The following is a 19357-nucleotide window of genomic DNA, read 5'->3' as shown; positions in this document are numbered from 1 at the left end:
ATAATTGTGATTAATTCCGAAACTTGCAGTGCATTAGGTAAGTTAAAGCATTTATTTGTTTACATTTTATAACTTCATTTCAAATTTCAATTTGATAAGCACAGAGGAGTACAAAATAGTGTAAAAATATATTTATAATAACAAGTATAACACGATTGAGTGACAATTTACACAGTGCATGACGAGTAGAATGCTGGGAAATGATGAAAAATTATTATTGGTAGAATTTGTGAATTCCATTACACTCATGTTACTTGAACTGTTTTTGTAGCTCTTTTTAAAGTACCTTACTGGCAAAGGTGTTGCCTACCTTAATAGGGGAAAATGGCAAACATTTTCTTAGTGTTGGTGCAAGTTTTATTTTTAGTTTCATTAGCTTTGAAAAGTTTAATTGTTAAAATCAGAAGTAATTAACAAATCCTTGTGACATTAATCTCTTCCATTCCTCCAAAATACTGAACTATTCTAATCACTATATAATTAGTTAGTTACATATAATTATGAGTCATCAATACAAAAAAGTAAAGGAATGAGAAAAAATGTTTTAGTTTTTGCTGTATAAAAATTTAACTTAGCTCTACTTACAAAAGTCACATTGACATCTGTATATCTTTTTAATTGCAAAATTATCTCAAGAACATTTGGTTAATAGAAATATAGAGGTCTAAAGGTTTTTAAGACTTGCTTAACATTGTAAAAATGATGTTATTTTAAATCCATAATTTGGCTAGATAAGTTTTTTACAACTGTTTAACTATTAGTAAATATTTTGATTTCGTTGGAACTTGACTCTGGTGTTTAAGCTTTTCAATGTAAAGAATTTAACTTAAAATAGTTACCAAATATAAGACATTATTTCTGTCTTTAATACACTAGAGAGAAAACTTTAACTTCAAATAAATAGATGTTTTGACAGGTCAACAATCTTCTTTTAAACCACAGAAGAATATGGTTGATCTGTCAGAACTCTGGTTTTATGCATTTAAACTTAGTTTTTTGTGTGATGTGTCAATAATAGAAACAGAATACTTGTATTTGATAGAAGTTTTATTTGGCCATAAAGAATTTATATCAACATGTCTTCTTTAACTTGCCTGAGTAATCTCTGTTATTTTTCTTATTTATATAGCCAAGTGTTCCAAAGTCTGATCAAAAACAAGTGAAGCGGAAATTTTCTTCTTTTTTCAAGAGCTTGGTTATTGAGTTAGACAAAGAACTGTATGGACCAGATAATCATTTAGTAGAGGTAAGAAACATAAGTGGAATAAATAAAGTTATATATGTATGTAATACAAATCAGATTTTTTGTAAATACTAGAAAAAAGTTATGTATGTAAATGATTTCCTTTTATATTTGTAGTGTCCATTTGTTTTAGTTGTTTTGAATAGCTAGAAAGTTTATTATCATAACAAGGATTATGATTCTGGAAAAGACAAAAGTTTTTAACTCAGTGTTACTTTTATGAGAGAAACTACTGTGAAAAAAGACAGATGCATAACTCTTCATAACTACAGGCATTTTAAATTATAAGTAACAGGTTTATTGACAACAATAAAAAAAGCTACAAAATCTCTGACAATGAATTTTTTGACTTACCATACAGAATTCTGTTTTAGGAATTGTACAGAATTCAATCAAAAAGTACAAGATATTGAGTTGGGTACTAGGTGACAATCCCAGGTGTTGCACAAATGGGCATTTACCCCCTGTTGTGAGGCTGTCTGTCATAGAAGAGTTAAAAGAAAGTTCCTTTATTGATGTTATTGGTAACCATCTGGTGTATACTATTCTTTTGATTCCCTGTCTTTTGCTTTTCCTAACTACACTGTATGGTTCTTTGTTTTCCAGAAGTCTCATTTCTATGAATGTCATTGAAAACCTTTCATAGTTGCCACTTTCACTTTATTAGTGCAGAGAAGTAGCATATATGCAGGATTTGATAAAGGGACTTTTCTTGCGAGGTTGTCAACTTCCTAATTTAGCTTTACCACATTGTAGTCTGGCAAATACATCTAAATGATGGTCTTACTGTTCAGTTGCTTTGTTTTTTGCCATCCATCTGGAGACCAACCACAATTATCTTTACTTAGTGCCTATGAGTCAATCACAAATATTATGTTCGTGCCACTGTCTATTTGTGGTTCATTGCTTTCAGCAATCCAGAAAAAAGGAGCTTGCTTTATAGTTTTTAATTCCATCTTTGTACTGTTTGTGCAAAGCTTCAATGCTCCACCAGCCTTTTACAGAATGTTGTTGCTCCATGAGATCATGAATGTCCAACTAGCTCTCTTTCTTTCTGTGATGTAGGAACCATCTGTGACAGGTGAATGTTCACTATTGTCTTTCAATAGATACTGTCAGGATTTTTGCCTCTTACCCTCTGTCCAGTCTCTACATTGTATGTTTAGGCTGATTTCCAGTGTCATCAGATGTTTGTTTCACATGGAGCATCTGAAATCTGGTGGTGACCATTTATTTCAGTGGTGCTGTATAGTTTTTTTTTTTTTTACCTATGAATGTGTCAAGAGTTGTCTTTTAGGCATTTCCCTGCTTCATTGGTGTCTGTCGGGTTATTGAACTGGAACATATACTGCAAGGCCCTTGTGAAGCATTTTGCTTCTAAATGGTGTTGAGGCTTGTGAGGTATAATAGGGCTTTGATGGGAATGGTTGAAGTACATCCCATGACCAGTCTTAAACAGGTCTTTTATATCATCTCAATCGTATCTAGCCGTGTAATATTCATATTGATCATTGTTAGCACATAATTCAGGATGGAAAGTACAAGACTTTGGTAGAGCATAATCAGATGAATTCTTCAGCTTTATTTCCTGTTGCAAATTTCTGTGCATTGAAACATTTGGTAGCTCTGATTATTAAGATGTTAATGTGACTGTTGAAGTTTAGTTTTCTGTCAAAGGTTACCCCTAAGTACTTCAGTTTCTTTGGGAGGGATAGTGGTGTGTTTTCCTCATCAGTATGTTTGTTGTTGAGTTCACCTGAACAAGGCTGTGGTTTTTTAAGGAATGATGATGACCATTCCCATGACACTGCACTATTCAATTTTTAGCTTTGTTATAGCCTCCACTGTACACCAAAATGTTGTCAGCATATATTACCACCTAGTTTGATTATCAAGGCTTGCTATATCCATGGTGTACATGTTAAAGAGGACTGGTGAGAGTGGTGATCATTGAAGTAGACCAGTCTCAATTGTGATCAAGTCTGATTGCCACTTTCATGCTTCATGGTACATCTTCTGGTTGTTAGTACTATTACAAGTCATGTAACACATTGTATTGATGCCATCTAGGAGCATTTTCTTACAACAAGAATGGGTTACCGGAATCTTTTATAGGCACCTTCTTGGTCTAAAGCTACTACCAAGGTGTTCTGGTCAGTTTTAAAGCATTTCCATGTATTGACTGTGAATTCAGCATAACTGACAACTATTAGATGATGACTATTATAGTGGTTCAGTCTTATAGGTAAGACTTTTTTAGGATCTCGCCAAAGATGTTTTGTAGGATGATGATTTGATAGCCTTTATGATGAAAGTGATCTTTTATTGGTTTGGATAAGAATTTGGTAGAGTTGTCAGTCCATATTCTAGAGATGCTACCTGTTGTTGAAATGTGTTGATACTACAACACTAACTTCAACAAGTTGGCTTTTGCAAGATTTTCATAGGTGCATATTCTTATACCGTACGGACCTGAAGCTATATCTTTAAATGTGTTTAGAGCTCTTTGTATATCATCCAAGCCAAAGATGGCTTCTGTAACATAATTAGGTATTCATTTTGTAAGATATGAATTTTGAAAATTTTAATTTTCTCAAATGTACTGTGTTAAGTAATTTATTTTATTTTTATATATTTGTGTATAACATAAAGAGTGTTTCATTTGTTGCACACCTATGTCATTGTACATTATTAATATTGTACCTGTCATGTAAATTTTAAAATGTTGAAATAATTTTAAAAAGTTGTATATCTGAGGACTGTTTTCCATCTACTGTAGAAAAAGCATTGCTCATATTGTGGAACTGATAGTTTTAGAGTTTCATGTAGAATATCAACATAATCAATCTTCTCAATAGAATTAGCTGTTAATAGTTCACTTTCCAAAAAAAAAGGATTATTTTTTTTTATAGTGGCATCGTACTCCAACAACAACAGAAACAGATGGGTTCCAAGTAAAGCGTCCAGGAGATAAAAATGTTCGCTGCACCATCTTGTTATTGCTAGATTATCAAGTATGTTTACTTTTATTTTCCCAATTGACTGTAATAATAGAAAGCATAGTTTAGTCAAAATTTTTTTTTTTAGTCAACAATAAAACCATATTTCATCATCATTCTTACACTCAGACACTGTTATATGACTCCTATTTAGACAAGTCTATTTAAGTAATCTTGTAATAGCCTTTTATCTTCATACAATAATTATAAGTATAATGCAAAAGAGGTATTTCACATTGTTATTGTGTATGTACACTGCTACTAAATGATAGTGAGATATTCCAATAAAAAAAAAGTGACCATGCAAGATTTACACATAGGGTTTATGATAATAAGGTGCTTGTAGAATACATTTTTGCAATACAAATGGCATGGCTATAGACCTCATGTTGGAAACAAACGTTCACAAGTAAAACTCTGTTTACATTTGTAATATTGGCTCAAATAGAAATGAAAAAATCATTTGTTTGGTGTCACATGCCATTTTGTATTTTTTCTTTTTTTTTTTGAAATTTGGACCTCATAGCAATACATTTGAATCTGCATATGTGATATTAAAAAAAGAAAAAAATATTTGTAGAATAAATGTAGCCCAACTATTAAAAGCATTGAAGAGATCAAGTTATAATGGAAAAAAATGTCTTCTGATGAGACTGTGGTAACTTTTGGACTTAGTACACAAAAGTCTGGGCTTCATTTACCCACAGTGGACACAGCTGATATCCCAATGTTTTAGTTTAAATCAAGTAATGAAAATAAGATTATCTTAAGATATGTCTGATTTTCTTGTTTGTTTTTTTAAGGCCTGATGAATTCTGGTATTGGGCAAAAGGCCCCATTGACACTGGATTTGGCAGATATAGTGTGGTTGACATATTATTGCATATTTCTCTTTACTTTCACTCTTACGTTTTTGAATGACACATTAGAAAAAGCATTTTTTATTCAATTGGGAGTCTATAATTTCACCCTACCATAAAATATTCTCTAACTATTTTACTTATTTTCAATATTTTATTTAAAAAGAAATACAAATTTCTATAAATTTCCTTCTTGGTTCTTTAAATCAAATTTTGTAGTAGGAAGAAACAAAATTTCTTAACTATTTCACTGCCATCACTTATGTGAACAGAGCAGATTTGCAGAATTTATGACAACTCGATTAATTGTTTATTAAAGGCTAATATCTACAGATATTGCATACTATATGCAATACAATTTATTCTCTACATTATTTTCTAACAAATACACTCCCAGTAATGGTACTCTATGTGATATATTTGAACCAAATACATTACCTCTCCTGAATTACAGTATAAAATGTAGTTTAAGTAACACCTCTCTAAAATTAGAATAATAATAAATATGAATCTCTATGCAGGTTAATAATTTTTCATTGGTTTTTGAGTAATTTTCCCCATCTATCAAGATTCATATTGATATTTGAAAGCATGGGTAGAAGCACAGTTCACTAATTCCCTTCTGTAGGTTACAGTATTGTGGTTTGGAAGTGGTTCTTAATCAGTTGTACAATGGATTCTCTTCTGTAGGTTACAGTATTATGGCTTTGAAATGCTTCTCTATCAGTTGTACACTGGATTCTCTTCTTGAAAGGTCAACAAGATAATAATATCAAGTTGAAAATAAACCAATGACATCTTGCTCCTATTCTTTTGTATACCAAATGACTCTTCAGAATGGCAAACTTAATTAGATTGAGAACCATTTTCTTATACCATTTCAGGGTTTTCCTTGAGATTTTGAAGGGTTCTAACAGTTGATATGTACTGTCATTTCCTTCCATACACATGTTGTAATCCAAAATACACTTGGACTTTAGGAGGGGGCCTGTTTCTGTTCTACTTATAATGTTATGCATTTATATATTATGAGTGGATTTTAGAATGAAGACATCACTGTTATCTTTGAATTTTATGGGTAAGAGCTCATTTGATGTATATGCAACAGCTTTTTCTTTCTTGATCTTATCATTACTTACTTCAGCTAGAAATCCTTTCTGATTTTTTCTGATTGTGCTACATGGAAAAGTACTATTTTCGGTCAGGTTTTGAAAAAAGAACATTACTTATATACCAGTTGTCAACATAAATATCATTTCTGAGATTTGATTATGTCATCAGATCAAATACTGTTCTGTCAGAGATCAGAAAATCTGAGTTGTCTGCAGGAATGTTTTGTATTGCCTGTGTATATTCAAGATGTAGCCTTAATTTTCACAAAACATTAACTTTTTCTCTTCCAGACCATGCTCAGTTTATAGGAATATACTACTTGAATTGTAGTCTTCCCAAAGACGGATTCATCGGTGCAGATATGTTGAATAGGTTGATATGCCTCTTGGAATTATATAAGTAGATGGTATGGTCTTGTAAAGCCTATCAGCACTAGGATCATTAAGACACGTTTTCATTACGTTTGAGTGCAAAAATTTCTGTTTATATCTGTCTCTTTTCACCACAGCTTTGAAATGTTAAGTAAGAATAATATGCAGTGGATCAGTTGACCCGTAAATTGCAGTCTTATGTTTCTTAATAATACATATAAGAACTTTCAAACCAATACGATTTTATTTTTCAATTGATTGTCAGATATTCTCTAACATGAGACCTTCTTCCCAGATTATTCTCATTATAAAAATTAATGTGCATAAGTGTGTATTTTACGTGCCAAATCATTGATAAAATCCTCATTTACGAGTGGGTTCAAATATTCAGTTGGCTGAAATCCTGATGTGTCAACTATAATACCATCAGAACCTGAAAAGTAATAATGTTTGAAGGTGTCAGTTTTGCATTTTTCCACCCTGAAAGTGTTAAAAGATTCTTGTACTTTTATTTTTGAGGCTCATTTTCTTCAATGATCTCCTCTTCTTGATCTATGGTCATATCTATAGTCTCTGAATCTTCTGATTTTTCTTCAGCGTAAACAACATTGTCAACATCTTTACCACACTTTTCACTCTCATTTCCAATAAAAAACTTGGCATCCTTACCAGAAGTATTTTAGATACTCTCAACAATACGCCTTCTAGTTATTTGACTAGGTTTTCATGGCAATAAATAAGCATTTGTCTACTAAATAATTATATGAATTCAAGATGGCCAAACTACAACTCTTGACAAAGCTAAGTAAATCTTTCAATTGCAGTTGCATGTAGTTAAAACTAGTTACCATTTCCCTTTACTAATTGCTATTTTTCTCTCTATATATATAATTGTTTTCTTTCTTTTGACAAGTTAATTTATATATAATATGAATAGAAAATTGATGTATTCACATTGCCTTTGCAGCAGTGAAAAGATTACACTATAATATGTGAATGGTATAAAAATGTGGTAGTTTGTAGTTTAAAGAATGTAAAAAAAAATGTTTTTATCATTGGTTTGAACTAAGAATTTAATTTTGTGGGAAATGCTTGAAAACTGTATAGAATTTATTACAAAAGTTGTTTTTGAAGTATTCATTAAGCATTTAAAGATTATCCCAAAGTTGTCGAAATTAGAAAATCTCACATATCCTGGTTCTCAAAATCAGATTTAGAGTAATTTAAATCTTGGTATGATAGACAGATTTAGTTATAAATTATCATAGTGCTTCTTCCTACAAAAAATATAACAAAATCTGTATCTAATTGTATTTATTTATGTTGTTGATTTTTTTTCCTCTAATGAATACTTTGCATTCCTTCATCAATTATAGCCTCTACAGTTTAAGTTGGACCCTCGACTAGCCAGACTTCTGGGTATTCACACTCAGACACGGCCAGTTATTATTAATGCTCTGTGGCAGTATATCAAATCTCACAAGTTGCAAGATGCTCATGAACGAGAGTATATCAATTGTGACAAGTATCTAGAACAGGTACATATTTCTCATCCTGTGATATTTTCCATTTTACCTTTATATATATATAATTTAATATATTGCTGTAAATATTATTTTTACAATTTTAAATGTGGTTGTTCTGGAAGGTTCTCACTTCTCATTCGTCACTGAAACAAATCTGTTGTTTTTAATCTAATTTTTAAGACAGATAAATTTATGTATTATAATTTAATTATATCAGAAATGTACTTTCGACTCTTGTAGCAAAAAAATTATTTTAATGTTTTAATAGTTCATTTTTACAAGTGATAAATATTTAAAGTTTCATAACTTTCAAAAGGTATTATGAATACAGTGTAACTTTGTTTCAAACTTTCAAAGATCTTCCAGTGTTCAAGACTTAAGTTTGCAGAAATTCCTCAGCGTTTGCATCAACTTCTACACCCTCCAGAACCCATTGTTATCAACCATGTCATCAGGTGAGCTTTTTAAAAATTCAATTATCTAGCATCTTATGATTTGTATGTAAAGTTGCTGATAGAAAACTCTTACTTTTTAGATGTGATGCTATTGTACACATACTGCAATTTCAGCTTTGAGCATACATATATTTATATACACACTAGATATACTTGCACAGGGTCACTGAAAGTGTTCTATTTCAAGAGTTAAATAAAATCAAAATTAAGAGTTAAGAAATATATTTATTTCTTGCTTTTCAAGTTCATATGTTATGTTGTAGCCTACAGAGTGCATAATTCTTATCATGATTCATGGCTTTCTCACATTTAATGACATCATGATAGTACATATTGTAATGTTAAGCATCTGTTATGTGACGTCATTTTAGTGTCTACTGACTGATTGACAGACAACACTACTGTATAGTGGTGCGAGTGGTTAGAATAGGTGACACCCTCCAGGTAGACATTGGTCCCCTTTTGGGGCAATGAACTGACAGATTATCTTATTATTTGGTTCAAAAAGTTTGACAAGGCTCTTGTGGTGGCATGTGCTACTGCCTGGCAGCATTGTCTCTCGAGAAGTATTCCAAATTAGGAACAACAAACACTACATTGCGTAAATATAGGCTAAAAATTTCAGTTGTTTTAATTTAATGTTTTTCTTAACTGTAATTGTTAATACATCTAAAGTTTTTAGTTGGATCTTTGTCTCTTTATTGAGTGCGAGACAAAAACATTATCAAGTTGCATTGTTTATCCTCATATTGCATTGTAAAACTGTAAAAAAAAAGTTACATCTTATTCATTAGTTGGCAGTGCTACTTAGATACATACTTTACAGTTCACAGATGTTCCAGCTGTTTTATAACACCATATCCTTTTTTAATATAAGCTGTGATTATAGTAAAATTATGTAACAAAAGTAGTAATTAAGATATAATGATTTAGACACTATGGCCGACATTTAAGGAAGGTTTTTATGGTTTGTTATTCACAATATTTTGAACTCCATGCTGAGTCCTGAAAAGGAGCATTCTACAAAAAAATCTTCCTGAAAGAGCAAAAATTTGTTCATAACTTACATCTATAATTTTTTAGCACCATTTTACCTGTCTAGGGAATATATTCATCTGATTCTTTCTTTCAAAATATTTCCAGTGAATTACAACTCTCTTTATTTTGTTTTTACAAGCCTTCCTATTTGTGCAATGCATTTGCTGTAATTATTCTGATTTTTTGTGGTTGGCTCTATTATAGTGTGGAAGGACCAGATACTAAGAAAACATCTTGTTATGATATTGATGTAGAAGTGGTAAGTTGAAACGTTTATAAAGCTTAACATGCTTCAGTAAAAGAAAGAATAATTTTATTCAAAAATATTCATTTAGTCAGTCACGTTTATCGCTGTTTCATAATACAAAAATCCATATCAGTAGCACAGGTATACAAGTCCAAGTTTTGCTTGTTTTTAAATATTATGTTGCCATTATACAAATAAATATCATCAGTCATTTGATTTGCTTATAGATATAATTTGTATATGTTAATTCACAGATATTTTGATCTTATTATTTAAGGTGTATCTAGTTTAACAAATTTAATCCCAGTTCACTGGGGTATAATGTTGAAGATTATACTGTCAATCACAAGGTCATGTGGGATAGCAACTGTATTGAATCATCACAGTAACTCTTTGAGTATGTTTCTGACTCTTTCTCTGCTATGTGTTTCCAAAAGTGCTGTAAGGACGAGGAAAGTATTCAGAGTTTGGTTAAGATGGCACTTTTTTTTTTTTTTTTGTAAAGGTATTTTTAAACATTTTAGTATTTTCAGAATTTATTTATTTCTGTACTAATTCTTATCTCCAGTAGGTAATACACATGGCTTTTGTGGTATTAACAGGTAAAAGTATGTTCAATGAGAGGTTTAAAAGAAAATATATTGCAGGAGAATAAATCAAACTCAAAGAACAAGAAAAGTGAGACAAACATAAATAATATATAATTAACTAAAATAAAACCTAAATAAGTTTAACTGTCTAACTAATATGTATCTAGGTGAGAAACAACATTAAGTGATACTCAGAGCAAAATCAACAAAAAATACTCTGGCTGTTAGACATACTTGGTAATGAACACTGTGTGTCAGTTTTAAAATAACCATTTCCAGATTTGTGGCCATCCTGTTGATAATTTAAGAAAGCTTGTAATCAGATTTTTGTGCTGTCTCTCCCCTAGTGTGTGTATTATACCACAGTGAAAAAATGGTGATGAAATGTGTAAAAGTCGGTATGAGCTAGGAGTTAACCCTTTGACAACATTGTACTTTCTGAACTCCTGTCTGCACATGTCATGAAGTTCTACTGAGTTACATTCAAAACTTAATTGAACAATTTTACTTTTAATGTATGTTAGTAAAATTAGCATTATAATGTATGTTATAATTCAAAGTTTTATACTAACTATGTTTTAATTCCTTTATTTCAAAAAAACCTTAAAACAAAATAGTTAATCTTCAGTTTTGTTCTCACATGCAAGTGTTCACAAATCTTAACTACTGGTCTGTATAATACCACACCTACAACTGTAAATGTATATCTAGACAGAAACTAAGCTAGCTGTGCTATTTACCCATGCTAGTTTCAAATTCCTTTGGATCAATTCAGTGACTACAAGAAATAAATTTTTCCACCCCCTGACAGAAGAAGCCACACCCACCTTCTGTAGTTAAAACTTGAGATTTACAAGCCATATGTACTTATTTGATGTACATGTTTATAACCAACAGACAAAGTTCATTTTAAACTACGATCTTTCAATCCCTTGAAAAGCCAAGGAATTTATGGTAGGAGTCCAAAAGTCAGTAACAAAAACCTGGAAAAGTTGGGGATGATTTTAGGGCCCACTTTTTTTTCTTTTTTAGTTATTTTTTATCTTTGAACCTGCACACCTAAAAAAGTTTTGGCTATTATTGGTATATTTTCACATAATTGTGGTCAAATATAATGTTGAAGAGATGTACTACCTTCAAGTCTTGTCTGTCAGTATCATCTTGGTTTATACATTGCCATAAAACCAAACAATGGATAAATGCTGGGAAATTGATCACCAGTCTCCCTGATATATGTATTACATCTTCTCTCTATCCCAGGACAACCTGCATGTCACATCCACAATTCTGGAAAATAGTGTGTCTTAAGCCATCCAAGCAGTGTGCTGTTGCTAGTGGTAGGGCAAATAGGATCTTAGGTTGTATCTACAGAAATATTGAATATAAGTCTAAAGAGATTATAATTTCATTGTATAGCTCACTGGTTAGGCCTCATTTGGTTCTTACCTTAAGAAGGACATTGATTGTTGGAATGGGTGTAATGGACAGTTATTGGGATGGAAGGACATTTATTGGGATAGAATGGACAGTTACTGGGATGGAAAGGACATTTATTGGGATAGAATGGACAGTTACTGGGATGGAAAGGACATTTATTGGGATAGAATGGACAGTTATTGGGATGGAAAGGTTGTCATATGAGGACAGGTTAATATCTGAGAGTTCTAAAATTGTTTTCTTTAAAAAAAAAACTTAGAGCGGATCTGATTGAGATGTTTGATGTCGTTAAGGGATTGCTAGCATTGGTTCATCATATCTTTTTATACTTAATGGTAAGAATGATAGGACAAGAGGGCACATACATTTTGTTAGGGTAGGAGTCAACTTCAGCTAAGACAGTTTTATATTTCTAACAGGATGGTTGACGTTTAGAATGGGTTGTCTTTATATATGTGGTTAATGCAGTAAATTTAATAAGAAGCTTTTGTGTTTGTTTGTTTGTTTGAATGCATGAAACTTAACAATATATTCAATAAGAAAATAATTTGTATCATCTGAATAGTTTGCCATAGTAGGCAATAAACTATGAAACGTTAAGTCTATGTTTTTTATAAATGTTGTGTTTGTAGCCAGCTTTTTTTTTCTTTATTGATAATATTCACTGTTGTTTACAATTGCAGTTAGCTTTTCCACTAATTTCTAGCCCTGATAAAGATAAATGCCTATTTTAATTATGGAGGGATAAAAGCTGGCAGTTTTTAACTGCCACACCTATAATACATTATTTTCAGTAGCTGTCAACATTGCTTTTTTTCCCCTCACTTGTAGAATTCATTAAAAGCTAACCTGCCCTTCAAGCTACAATTCTAGGATATTGCTAAAATTGAGGTTATGTTTTCAGTTTACTTCCTTAAATATTTCTTTAGACTTTAAATCTTTATAATCAATAATTTTACTGTAAATAATTTTTGGAACAAAGAAATTATTTCAAACTCTGTTAATATACAATTGGTAGTAATTATTGTGACTTGTATTTTTTAATAGCATATGGATTTACTTAATAACTTAATATATTGTCTGATGGGTTTGTAATTTTGTTAGAATATGTTAGATTCTGTTTTGTGGTGATGAAGTATTGTAAGTTTGTTATTTTTTTCACATCCAATAATTTTATAAAGAAAGCATGAGACTACTTTTTAGTTCTTCATTTATTTCAGGATGATTCCCTCAAAAGTCAGATTAACAACTTTCTCCTGTCCACAGCTAGTCAACAGGAGATCCAAGGACTAGATAACAAGGCATGTGGATAAGTAAAGAACTAATATTAGCATTTAATTTGAAGATTTGGTTTCTCTCTCTCTACTTGAACATAAAAAATAAATGTATACACTAAACAGATCCAAAGCACATACAACAAAGGCGTTTAAACATGTTATTAAATCCAAATACATTTGAATTTTCAAGCAGATAAAAGTCTTATTCATTAGTTCTCTGTTCATGAATCATTTTTCTAAGAGAGTGAAACAATAGTACAGCTATTTGTTTTTAAAGAGTAAACTGTGTTGATATGTTGTTATTGGAACACATCAGTACCTTTAATACCTTATCTTTTGTAGTAAGAACTGGGTTTTTACTTGCATATAATAGTTTTGTTGTTGTTGTTGTTGTTTTCCAAGTATAAATCCTCCTAGATCAGTTTAATATAATGATAGATGAGAAGTGTTTTTAATAGAATGTAAAATGTGAAATGACAAGTTTTTTCTATTTGTCAAGATGTACAGTATATTTCATGATACAGACTTATGAATTTTGGTCAATTTTACCTGGAAAATAAATGAGAAAATCCTATGGAAAGTATAGTAAAATATATGTCTTGTAGGCTTTTTGGCACTTTCTTATCATATAAACAAAGTACTTTGTATGTAAGTTATGAAAATGATTACACAGTATGACAGGCTTCTTGGCAGTGTCTTCATTTTAAACAAAAATTTGATAATATGTCATTTGTGAACATTATCTCGGTTGTAATCTTTTGTCACTTGGTGCTTCGGCAGCTATTTATGTTCATAATAGCCTATGCATTCCGTGTTACAAGGTAACATTTGGTTTCATAGTTTTTGTGTGTGATAAATAAATGACTTTCACGTAAAAACAGTGTGCATGTTTGTACGAGCTGACACATAAGAATGTGTTGATTGGATGAATAGTTATTTCTTTTGTGAACAGAATTTTTAATAAATGAATTGCTCTTGGTGGCTCAGCAAGTAAGGCTGAGGACTTATAATGCTAAAGATCATGCTTTGATACCCACAGTGGGAAGAACACAGATAGTTTGTTGTGTAGGTTTGTCGTAACAACAAACCAAACTGAATTGACAATCTGTAATTTGTTATTTAACTTTTTCTTATTAGATTGGTCACTACTAGTTCAGTTTTGTCATAATATTTCATTACTACAAAATGAGAAGAGTTTTCAATGAACAAGATCATATTATTGTAAACATCATAAAAATTAATGATAACATTTTTTTTTTGTTGTTTTGAGAACATTAGGTACTATAGTAAAATATAATGAGCTGGCTTCTGTTCTGAACCTGTAAATTTAAAAATGTCTTGAGAAGGTAAAAGAAAGTATAACCATTGTTCAGTTCTCAAAGAGGTGAAAATAACATGATCAGTCATCCATAACCCACTTTGATAATGAGTTAACAGTGATAAAAGAAATACAGGTTTGTCTTAGTCTGCCTTAATATCTTTTAATGCACCTAGAAATTATGTGATATCAAAGTAAACTAATATTGTTTTGTTTTTGTTTAATGTTTTGAATAAAAATTGCAAGAGTGTAAAAAAGTTAAATGAGAATCTTTTATTGCTTGAATGGGAATTATTGCTACACTTGAACAAAATATATATGAAAAGTACTGAATTTACCAACACAGGATCTTTCCCTCATCCAGAATCACCTCGGTGGCAGGGACCAGATGTAAAATATCTGGAATTTATCCAGTTTTGATGAAACTCGTATAGAATGTAGCATACGATGAGATATGATGATTACAATTTATAGTTTCCAAATAGGACAGAAAGTGACTGAGATATGACTGGTCACATTGTCAACAGAAACCCCATAGTTAATGACTGTACTTCTTGTTGTGCAGCGGATGGGTCTGCTACATTAACCTACTAAATCTTCAGCAGATAACTCCAAGCTCTGCTTAACACGACTGGAACTTTGCTACCCTTTGGCATGTCACCATCAATCAGTATTACTAACTCCATGTGCAAGGTTCCAAGATGTTCTACATGTAACCTGTGTAGCTGCTGTGGATCCGATCATCATGAACTTTTTACAATCCTTGTTGAGGCAAATCCATGTACCAAACCCAAAGATGTTATAGTGACACTTAAAAAATAGGTTTGGTGCTGACAAGGACAGTAGTGGTAGTAGTAGTAGTAGTAGTAGCCTTCCTTCAGATCAGATGATCAAGAAAAAGATTTCCAACCTCAAACAGACAATTAAAAAAGGTCACATAATTTGGTCTAAGAATCAAAAAATAGATAATCAATTTTTTTGTGAGTGACTGATGTTAGTAAAGTGGTGCAGCCAGTCCAAAACCTTGTTTCTCTATGACTACTAATACTACCAAGTAGATTGCATATTTGGATACAGCAGATTCAGGACTCTCCAGTGGTGTATACAATATCTCCAATGATCATAAATGGTTTATACAATGCCTCCAAGAAACAGTCATCATGAATGGTTTATACAATGCCTTCAAGAAACAGTCATCATAAATGATTTATACAATGCCTCCAAGAAACAGTCATCATAAATGGTTTGATGCAATACCTCCAAGGTACAATCATCATAAATTCTTGTTTTTTACCCTGCCAACTAAAACACTACTTTGCCTCTGGTTCAGAGCGAGAACCTGTGTTAAAAGTTGAATGGGAATTTCAAAATCAAGCATTTGGTATTATCAGAGATGTACTAGTTTTTTTAATCTTACCATTGCAAGTAAAGGTCTTTTCTTGCATTATTTCAATATCAGTTAACTTATTGATGTTCTGCTGTTTAGCTACATGTATTTGTGGAAGAATATAACCACTACTAATAATTGTTTTCTCAATGTAAGTCATTTTTTAATATAAAATCTCTGCATTTATCTTACTCTTAGCATGTGTCATATAATAAATGTTTTATAAAATCTCTGAAGAATACTAATAGTTTACAGTCAAATATATCAGGTGTTAGAAATGAAAAACAACAATAGCTCTCTATCTTTATAGATGATATTACACAGTATCTAAGCAAAGGTGTGAACACCTGGAGTAAATTGTGCATTTTATTGCAAGAAACTAAATATTACATTGTATGGTGTTATGATTTTTATGGAGTTTAGTGTTTAATATATTATCCAGAATTCTTTTGAAATTATTTATGTTCATTCATAGATGATATGGAAGGATCACTCGTAAATATGATAAACCTTGTGAGCAGTGTCAATTACAAAAGTGTCACTTTAAATTTCTCACACCACACTTTTGTGTAAGACAACTCAAATTTTTAGTCATGTAATTGCACTCTAGGGTAGAAACTTTTTAGTTTTGCAGTAAATAAGTGGGCAGAATTTTTTAGTTATGGTTAAAGATCACAAATATTTATATAAGGCACCTCATAAAGCAGATTTGAAATTGAACTGAAAAAAAAAGTCAAGCATGGATTTGAGTCTTCTTGTCTGAATAGTGCTATAAAACTGAGGCAATTTTTGTTTACTTATTCCTTTTCATTTGAGTAGTTGTAAATGTCTTTTTTTTATTATTAAACAACTAAAAATATGATTTATCATAGCTGTGATATAAACTATGAATAGGAAAAGTATGTTATGATACTAAGAAAATGGTGTGTCAGTGGAAAAAGTTACGGCAATTTTGAATTGTTTTTGCTAATAGAAAACTTTAAGAATGTCAAGATTGAGTTTAATTATCACTCCTGGTCTAGTACTATAACCTTTTTTTTTTTATACACGTATCTCTATCGTTCTTTAGCTTGATAGTAAAAACAAATTTAGTCAGATTGTAAAATCGTGTTCTTTTAAGTTTGTTGATGGATCACCTAGCTACTTATAGGAACAAGGAATATGTTATGTATAAAATTGAAACTCAGAGTTTCAGTTTCTTCACACATTTTGATCTTTAATAAGTAGATTCTAATTTACTTTAGATATAAATTGTAACCTCTGTGATATTATTCAGGGTTAGTATGTTTAAGGATTGTATGCAATTACCATGTAATGTATTTAAAACTATGGTGTTTTAATAAATTTTGAAACAGATTCATGAAACGGTGGAAACTATCAACCAGCTGAAGACCAATAGAGAGTTCTTTCTTAGCTTTGCAAAAGATCCACAACAGTTTATCAACAAATGGCTGATTTCACAGACTAGAGATTTAAAGGTGAAATAACTGTTATGTATTTCTCTGTTATGTATGTTGGCTTTTCAAACGAAATCAACAAATCTCTCATTATTTATGTAAGTACATTTAATGATATAAAAGGCTTAAAAATGCCATCAAATATTTTACGTAATAATGATATACTTTTCTAATGCTATTGCACCACCACCAGACTACAGAAAGGTTCATGATGTAGTACAATGCCTTGCAAAAGTATTCACCCCTACCAATAATGTCACATTTTGATGAAATACAAATAATGTAAAAAATTTTATTAATGAACTTGTTTTTATTCAAAACTCCAATGATCAAACGTAACACTGTTATGCGTGAAGGAGGTTGAATGTTAGCAAAACCTGCAAAGAAAATATATAAATTGAAATTTGCTGATTGCATAAGTATTCAGCTCCCTAAGTCAGTACTTTGTAGAAGAACCTGTGCCAGCAACTACTGCTGTGAGTCATTTTGGAAAGGTCTCAACTAGCTTTGCACAATGGGATGGTGTAATTTTTGCACATTCTTCCTGGCAAAATTGCTTCAATTCAGACAAGTTCATTGGGGATTGTTGATGGACTGCAATCTTCAAGTTTTGCATACATTTTCTATTGGATTCAGGTCATGAATTTGACAGGGCCACTCCAGGACATTCACTTTCTTCTTTTGAAACCATTCCAATGTGGTATTGATCTTGTGCTTCAGGTCATTGTCCTGCTGAAATGTGAATTTTCAACCCAGTTTTAGATTCTTGGCTGGCTCAAGAAGGTTTTCCTCTAGGAATCGACTGTACTATGCACCATCCATCCTCACCGTAATCCTGACAAACTTTCCAGTCCCCGATAATGAGAAACATCCTCATAACATGATGCTGCCACCACCATGCTTGACAGTTTGGATGGTATTAACTGGATGATGTGCTGTGTTGGGCTTGTCCAGACATGACACTTTGAATTTTGACCAATAAGCTCAATTTTTGTCTTGTCTGACCACAAAATCTTCTGCCACATATCTGCAGTATCATTTACTTGATTTAAGATGATTCTTTTTCAGTAATGAATTCTTTCTGGCCACTTGCCCATACAGGCCAGCTTCGTGTAGAGACTGGGATATTGTCAATGTATAAACACTGCCTCCCATCTCAGACATGGAACTTTGCAAATCTTTCAAAGCCACTGTTGGATTCACAGTGGCATCCTTAACCAGTTTTCTGCTTGCCTGATTGCTTAGTTTGGAAGGGCAGCCTGATCTGGGTAGTGACTGGGTAGTATGAAGCACATTCCAGTTTTTAATGATGGACTTCACCGTACTGAAAGGGATAATCAACAACATTGAAATTTTCTTGTAACCTTCTCCTGATCTGTGCTTCTCTATCACTTTATCCCTGACTTATTTTGGAAAGCACTTTGGTCTTCATGGTTGGTTTGTCGTATCACTATGTGAGTTGTGGTTTGAACAGATGCATTTACTCTGAAGTCAAGCTAAACCACTTTGATTATACACAAGCAGAGACCATTACACTAATATTGTGACATTTCAAACTAATATTTTGCACCTGAACTGATTTAAAGCTGCTGTAGCAAAGAGGTTGAATATTTATGCAATTGAGAATATTCTAATTTTCTCTGAAAATCTAACTTACTTACTAATATCAGCATTTTTTTAGTTTCTTCAGTTTGGAGTAGGTTGTCTAGATTCTAGATATAAAGCCCCATTTGAAAGTCCCACTATTGTAAGCTCAGATGGCAACAAAATGTGGAAACTTTGTGGGGGGAGGGGGAATGCTTTTGCAAGGCACTGTAAGTGAAGGGATTGGCTAATATTTGACATTTAACATCCAGCAGTGAGTCCGCTGAACCAGGATGATAGCTTAACCCAGTGGGAAAGGGGGTCGTCTGCATAGGGGAACTTGCCACCTCCAAAAAAGAAACAAACTTCTTTTGTTATTCATTCAATATATACACACACACATACAAACATGCACACGCCTTTATATATATATATATATATATATATATATACCT

At 31.8% G+C, this 19357-nt stretch overlaps 1 protein-coding gene across 1 annotated transcript in view; it reads left to right on the top strand.

The window, feature by feature from the left end:
- Positions 1–19357, top strand: part of LOC106465814 (brahma-associated protein of 60 kDa-like) — a 36247-nt gene that overhangs the window by 13167 nt on the left and 3723 nt on the right. The window contains exons 6-12 of the mRNA XM_013926053.2: positions 1130–1246; positions 4156–4257; positions 7963–8124; positions 8470–8567; positions 9810–9864; positions 13100–13180; positions 17217–17339. Of these exons, the coding sequence (XP_013781507.1) occupies positions 1130–1246; positions 4156–4257; positions 7963–8124; positions 8470–8567; positions 9810–9864; positions 13100–13180; positions 17217–17339 (738 nt within the window). The remainder of the gene's footprint in view (positions 1–1129; positions 1247–4155; positions 4258–7962; positions 8125–8469; positions 8568–9809; positions 9865–13099; positions 13181–17216; positions 17340–19357) is intronic.

This window comes from Limulus polyphemus, unplaced genomic scaffold, assembly GCF_000517525.1.
Source record: "Limulus polyphemus unplaced genomic scaffold, Limulus_polyphemus-2.1.2 Scaffold70, whole genome shotgun sequence".
NCBI lineage: Eukaryota > Metazoa > Arthropoda > Merostomata > Xiphosura > Limulidae > Limulus > Limulus polyphemus.
The sequence above is the reverse complement of the archived record's forward strand: the minus strand, read 5'-3'. Positions and strand labels throughout refer to the sequence as shown.